The sequence below is a fragment of the Hipposideros armiger genome, unplaced genomic scaffold (assembly GCF_001890085.2).
Source record: "Hipposideros armiger isolate ML-2016 unplaced genomic scaffold, ASM189008v1 scaffold_1167, whole genome shotgun sequence".
In the NCBI taxonomy this organism is placed as follows: domain Eukaryota; kingdom Metazoa; phylum Chordata; class Mammalia; order Chiroptera; family Hipposideridae; genus Hipposideros; species Hipposideros armiger.
The window spans coordinates 304556-311834 of record NW_017732517.1 but is presented as its reverse complement, the minus strand read 5'-3'; the positions used below and the strand labels follow the sequence as shown (position 1 = coordinate 311834).

Genomic DNA, 7279 nt, shown 5'->3' with positions numbered 1-7279 from the left:
TGCTAAGTCCTTTATCCCACATTGCAATGCATGGACTTCTCTGGACTCCTGACCAAGGGCAGAATTTGGACTTCATCAGTTGAAGGTCACCGTTTGGCAAGAGCCCAAGAGAAAAATGACCATAAATCCAAAGTGCAGAATCATGGAATTGGTATAGAATCTTTCCCCAATGGAAGAAGATCTCTGTAGCCACCCTTAAGCATGCACTGGCTTATGACGCTCTCAGGAAGCAGCTCCATTTCAAAGCTGACCCACTTGTCCCTTGGCTGGCTCCTGAGCTGTGGCAGCTTCTCTCTTGCACCCTGTTTCTGAAGCTGGGGTGCTCAGCCATTTCCATACATCCGCCTGGAGTTGAGCACAATTCAGAGAATAACAAACCTGTTTTGAGGTTGTGCGTTAAAAATGCAAATTAATTTCACCATGGGCAGTCATTTGAGATTCCATTTGTTCTTGGCTCATTTTAGATTAAAAAGGTGCAGAAGGCAAAAAAACCCAGCCAGGCCAGAAGGCATTGTTTCCAGAAAAAGCTTCATCTGAAGTTAGCGGAGCAGAGTGAGGTGGAACATTGAAGCTGTGGCCACCTGACTCTTTTTATTTCAGACTTACTGTCTGGACCACTTCCTGTGTGGCCCCGCTGTCCTGCCTCTTTTCCCTGACTACCCTGTAGATAGTACGGTTTTCTCTAGCAGAACCATTTACTGATTCCTCTGCATTCACTTAGGCAAGTATCTCAAACTTCAGTGAGATTGGAATTACCTGGAGGTTTCTTTTTTACAAACACAGATTCTCTATGTTGTTCCCTGCATTTCAGATTCAGTCTGTCTGGAATGGGGACCCAAGGGTCTCAATTTCTAACCAGGTCCCAGGTGATGCTGTGTTGCTGGTGGCCCACACTTCTGGAAGTACACGTACCTCTGTTATAGTATTTATATTCTGTTTTTTATTATTTTATAGCAATGGCATAAATTAGTATAGTCCAATAGAAATATAATATGAACCACATACACACTTTTTTTTTTTTTTAAAGATTTTTATTGGGGAATTAGGGGGATAGGAACAGTGCTGGGGAATTGGGGTAAGAGGAACAGACAAGTTGCTGTCGTTTTGTTCTTCAATCTAGTTGTGGAGGATGTCGCTTCACTGGCCCAAGTTGGCACCATCATCGCGCTCTTCTCTGGCGAGGCAGATCAGTCGCCGGCTTCTGGACGGCCGCTCACTGCGGCTGCTGGCCGCTCACGCTGGCTGCTGGCTACACACGGTAGCCCATGGCAACCCACTGCCACAGGTGCTGCAGCCCACGCCGTCGCCGGCGACTCCCGGCAGCCCAGCTCCAGGTTGAGCTGTTGTTCAGCATCTTAGCTGTAGAGGGCAGTGTCACTGGCCCTCATATGTGGGATCCGAACCGGGGCCCTCTGGCATCCCAAGCGAGTTCTTAACCGTCGCGCCACTCGGCCGGCCCACATACACACTTTTAAATTGTATAGTAGTCATATTAATAGAAAGATGAAATCAATTTTAATGATAAATTGTATTTAACCAAATATATCCAAAATATTATCATTTCAATATGTAATCAATACAAAACTTGTTAATGTAATATATTACTTTTTTTGTACTAAGTCTTCAAAATTAAGTATGTATTTTATGCTTACGGCCCATTTCCATTTGAACCAGCCCCATTTAGAGTGCAGTAGCTTCATGTGGCCAGTGGCTGCCATATTGGACAGTGCAGACTTCCATAATACTGTGCACTAAACAGTGTTAGAAACCCTTCATATGTTAACTCACTTAATCCTCACAATAATCTTAGGTAGGTAGCATTATTAATCTCATTTTACAGGTGAGGAAACTAAGGCACAGAGAGCTTAAGTAACTTGCCCAAGGTCACTGCGCTAGAAAGGGGAAAGGGGAAAAAGGGTTTGAACCTCGGCAGTCTGGCCACATGACCACAGGGCACTCCTGCTCAACCACAACTCCCTGGATGGTAGGGAGGAAACCATATTACTTTGTGGGTCCCCATAGCATAGACAATGCTTAGCTCAGGTAAAACACCCCGTAAATATGTACTGAATGAATTAAATGAGTGAGAGAGGTAAGTAATTTGTCACATGTTCAGCCAACGGGATTCGCTGTCCTCAACCATCGCTGTATAGGACTAGGTGAGAGGGAATATTTTTAAACTTAAATTTGAAATTGCCTTTTTCAAGGAGCTTCCAGGCTAATGGAAAGATGTGAGGAAATACACAGAGACAAAAAGAAAAGTCTTTCCTACTATCATTTAGTGTGGCATTCACTATTAGGGTGACTGGAACCAGGAAGGGATACACCAAGGGAGGTTACCCAGAAGTAGTGAATCCTTGAAGGGGTGTTAAAAGAGATGGAAGCAGTATGGTGGACTGAGACAAGGGAAAGGAGTGACAAAAAGGAAGAATTGTCTTCCCATCAGCAGCAGCATTGACTGAATACTGTACCTTGCAGGCCTGCTTCCCTGCAAGCAGACAGAGCTACAAATTTGCATACAAGAGGTCTTTCAGAAATGTTCCCAGAATCAATACTTTTAGGAGAGTAAGGGAAGCAGGATTGGGCACGGGAAGAAGTTGGGCCGAGATGCAGCCATAGCAAAGGCCTTAGCCTTTTCGAAGTGTAACCATGAGCGATGCAGCTCTCTTCCGCTAAGAACAGTTCCTGGGGAGAAGCTCAGTTGTGTGGAAAAAGGAATCTGGATAATATACTACAGTGTCCACTACACCAACTCAGTGCAAAATCTACAAAACCAGTGAGAGAACATCGTGGCAAATGGAAACTGCCAGACAGAATCCCAACATAGCCAGCAGCTTATCTGGGAAACTGATGCAAGGTCATACAACTAGTCAGTGAATTTATACCTACGTAGTTCATGTCTGTTTTCTCTCCACACCTTTCCAGGAAAGAGAAGAGAGAAGTGAAGAATAGAACTAAGCACCCTTTATTACGAAGTGTCCTATTCCTAGAGCTGTAGAATTCAAACACTGTGTGTTCTAGATTCTAAAAGAAATTGGGACCCCATTTGGGGGGACGGCACACTTAACTATGTGCCTTGGGTACCTGAATTGTTGGGAGCTGTGGCCAGATTTAGGGGAGAACAGCTAAGCAAATCTCAGTGGCAAGGAACTACCTCCTTTCCTCCCCTCCCCCCTGCCTAAGAGGTAGGAACACCTACCTTTCTACTCCTGGGGATGGTGTCTGCAAAAGACAACATTCCCAAGTTGGGTCGTGGTGGCCCCCACACCACCCCCAAGGTTGGCCTCGGGATTAGAACCTTTTAGGGATGTGCTTCAGCTCTGATCCTGATTATTTTACTGGGTTCAGATCAGAGGCAGAGTTTGACTGTGTGCCTGGAGTGGAGCCAGGCCAGAGTAGAACACCCCTTGGCCTGACTTTGACTGTGAGCGGTCATCCACTTATCATCTCCAAGGTCTGCTGAACCTAGGAGTCCTTTGATCAGGCGGTGCATTCACTGGGAGCACAAGGAATCAGGTGTTACCACTAAAGGGCTCTTGTAGCTGGCAATGTCCACAGCTGAAAACAGAAAAAGAGAGGTAGAGAAGGGGAGTAAAGAAAAACTAATGTATTACATGTACATCTTGGCGCCCCCTTGATTGCATACCCTTGAATAAATCTTTTGACCTCTCTGAACTTCAGTTTTAAGGAACAAGACCCACCTCACAAAAGTTTTTATGAGGGGGTGTTGAATGAGATGGGGAAAATATGGTGGAGTAAAATACTTGCAAACATAATAGATGTTTAATAAATGTGTGCTCTTATTCTGAAAATTAGCAAACTGTAAAGTGTGCTAAAGTTTCCCACCCATGGAGAAACTTATCTTTTCAGAATTTGCCAGAACTTTCTGTGCCAAAATGCATTTTATTACCCATGGTGGGGAATGAACTAATAGCAGCCATTTCCATGGTGGAGATCATGATGCCAGTTTATCTGGGAAATGCGATGCCACACTCAGCCCTCAATTAATGTTTATTGAATATGTGAATGAAGAAATGAATAAATGGTGGAATGGTAGTAAGAACACTCAGGTTTCTTCTCTTCCAGGAAGCCTTCGTAGGTTCCTCCAGCTTTCATGGGTTCCCTGTCAAGTTGTTAAGTGTGTGTGTGGGGGGGGGGATAGGAAGGAAGGAGAAAGTGTGGAAAACAAAGGAATGAATAGATGAGATCATTCTTAAGAAAAGGTGAAGCTACAGCTAATTGTAATAGACTACAATACTATTAGCATTGAGAAGGGGCAGGGAAAAATCTCTACCCCCTGTGTCGCCATGACCTTTCCTACAAGGGCCAAGTAAAAACAAGGGAATCCCACATCCCCGAGGGAAGGAGTGGTCAGCGGGGGACCCACCCTGGGAACGCCTGTGACACCACCCCTGACTATTTCACACCCTCATTAGAATAAAATCCTAAACTTCTTGTTCTTCTATCCAGTGGTTCTCAACCTGTGGGTCGTGACCCCTTTGGGGTCGAACGACCCTTTCACCGGGGTCGCCGGGTACTCATATGTGGGTGTATCTGCATGTGGGCCTGGAGACAGATAGAGGAGCGGTGTCTCGGTTCCTAAGGCCTTCAAAAATATGTGTTTTCCGATGGTCTTAGGCGACCCCTGTGAAAGGTTGAGAACCGCTGTATGCAGTTGCCCTTTATCCTGGCCTACCCACGCCCATTATTTTGGGAGTGTACCCTTTTTCTGTACACTAATAAATCCACTGCTTGTTTGGTTTTGTTCGCGTGGCTTATTCATACACCTGGAATGCCTGCCGGCAACGATACAAGAACCCCCGAACCCCTCTTCTCTGGTAACAAAGTAGCTGCACATAAAATCTCCACCCAGCATAGTCCTGAATTACAAACCACCTTCCATTGTTTTCTTCTTGTTCTTTATGTTTGTGCTTGTCTCCTCAGCTTGACATGCACACGTTTTATTAGTGTTTCCTCCAGAAAGCTACCTCCAAGTCCACTTTGAATTCTTCAGATACCTAAATCCATATTTATACCCTAAAAGAGAATAATAAAGAGGTGAAGCATCCTTATAATCATATAGGACATGGATTAAGATTTGCTCTTTTCTACTTCATAGGGTTTTGTGAAGATTGAGTAAGGTGATATATAAAAATTATTTAGTTGCGTGCCTGGCACATAGTAGGTGCTCAATAAGTGGAAATGTAGAATTAGTGAAAGTATCAGTGCTGGAGAGAAGGAGGGACTAGGGGAGAAGAAAGTTTTAATCCTCAAGCACACACAGCCTAGAGAGCTGCGTTTCAGAATTCAATCGTGAAATCTAACTCACGCCTAAAACCTGAATTATACCTTGGAGTATGAGCATCCTGCCTTGAAATGGGAAATTAAGCAATTTCACAAGGATGTGCAGCTGTGTTGCCTGAGCCGTTTTTGTCCCAGGCAAACTGGAACAGGCAGTCAGTGAACCTTGGACAACTGAGGAGAGCAGTGCCAGACAGCCTGCAGCCAGCCAGCCGGGGCTGGGCGAGAATACCAAGCAGCCTAGCAGGATGCCAGGGAGAAGCTGCAGGGGCTCAGCAGCAAGTGAGTGGGTGTGCCAGAGACAGCAGCCAGCAGTCTCTGACGTCAGCCCCTCCACTTCGTCGGCCTCTGCCCTGCCCACCCCCCTTCCTCAGACACTGCCACTGTCCCTGCTAGCCACCTCCTCTCTCCTTGGGCAAGCTCTTTTATGAGGAGGAGGTGGGGGTGCTAAGAGGACGTTTCAGATGGTCCGCAAGCCCCAATGGTCTTTTTAGGTAAGTGACTCTCAGGCATGATCAGGCCAGGACCTTGGGTGTTTTTCCTCTCCATCTGCCTTGTGAAGATTTGAAGCTAAGGGTAGACAGATGCTGGTGTGCTCAGGTCAGGTGCCTCAGCCTCTTTGGGCAGGTCCCAGGGTTCCTTAGGAGTCCCAAAGATCCTATTATGCTCGCTGAGGAGCTCACTGGACCAGACCTCTAAACTATACCTTGGAATACAAGCATCCTGCCTTGAAATGGGAAATTAAGCAGTTTCACAGGACGTACATCTGTGCTGCCTGAGCCCCTTTGTCCCAGCAAACTGGAACAGGCAGTAGACCTCTGACAGCTGTGGGTCTGCAGGCTCAGGGGGAGTCATTTTCACTGGGTGTATAGGAGACACCATGGGCTTCTCTAGGGCATGTCGAGGTCCTTCATGGGGATGTCCTGGCAGCTGCCTCCCAACAGGAGTCCTCCTGGTTGTCCTTTTGACTCTCATCAAAACCCCCCAAGGGCATACACCTTGAACCAGGAAGCCTACGCTGGGACTCATCTCTGTAAAACCCTAGACTGTTCCTCAGTTGGGTTTTTTAAGTGTCTTTGTTATGATTAGATTGACATAAGTTTTAGGAAGGAAAATTACAGATGTAAAGTTCTGTTTGCTTATCAAGGGTACATACCATCACCATATGTTATCACTGCTGATGTTAACCTTGACCCCGTGGCTGAGGTAGTGTTTGTCGGGCTTTGTACTGTTAAGCGTGGAACATTTTTTTGAGGCTTTTCCTTGTATTTTGGGAAAGTACAGGGCCGTCTGGACTAGTGCATTTGTGTTCTTTCCCATGATATCAGCAAGATGTTCCCTGAATATTAAGGACCCTGTTATTTTATTAGAAACTGAGTTGGCCTTTTCATCCATCGAGTTCTGACTCTCATTTTTATTTGTTTGGGGAAAATCCTCAAGAGAATGTCTTTGGTGTGTGGGTTTATGCCCCTGTCATTACTGATTTTCATCCCTCCTAGAATGGCAGCTCCTTGACAGAAATGGTCATGTTTTCAATATGCGGGCACCGTATACTATATACATACACTGTACACATATACATGTGGAGGTCATGTCTTCGTTATGCGGGCACCGTATACTATATACGTACACTGTACACATATGCATATGGAGGTCACGTCTTTGTTATGCGGGCACCGTAAACTAGCCTCCACCCTATGCCGTGTGCCTTCCCAGCCCACATAGTGCATGTACACCGGGAGGCTTCATGGCGCTTCTAGTATGCATTTGTTCTTTTCTTCCTCTGGGGGAATTTGAAGACCAGAGAAATCATGTGCTGTAGAAAGAGCTTGGACTTGAGATGTTTCCCTTCCCTTGAGTCTGGGTAGGAGAGGAGGACGGTAAAGGAATCAAAGTCAAAATCAGCCTGTTGCACTCCAGCACTAAAAACCTCTGATGTTGGAATCCAAAGTGACCACTGAAAGAACTTTTATTTCAC

The 7279-nt window shown here is 45.7% G+C and overlaps 1 protein-coding gene across 1 annotated transcript in view; it reads left to right on the top strand.

Moving 5' to 3' along the window:
• The first annotated feature begins 5711 nt into the window (after window positions 1-5711).
• TMEM108 (transmembrane protein 108) overlaps window positions 5712-7279 on the top strand; it is a 30239-nt gene continuing 28671 nt past the window's right edge. Inside the window, exon 1 of the mRNA XM_019632711.1 lies at window positions 5712-5795. Coding sequence (XP_019488256.1) covers window positions 5783-5795 — 13 coding nt within the window. The 5' untranslated portion in view covers window positions 5712-5782. The remainder of the gene's footprint in view (window positions 5796-7279) is intronic.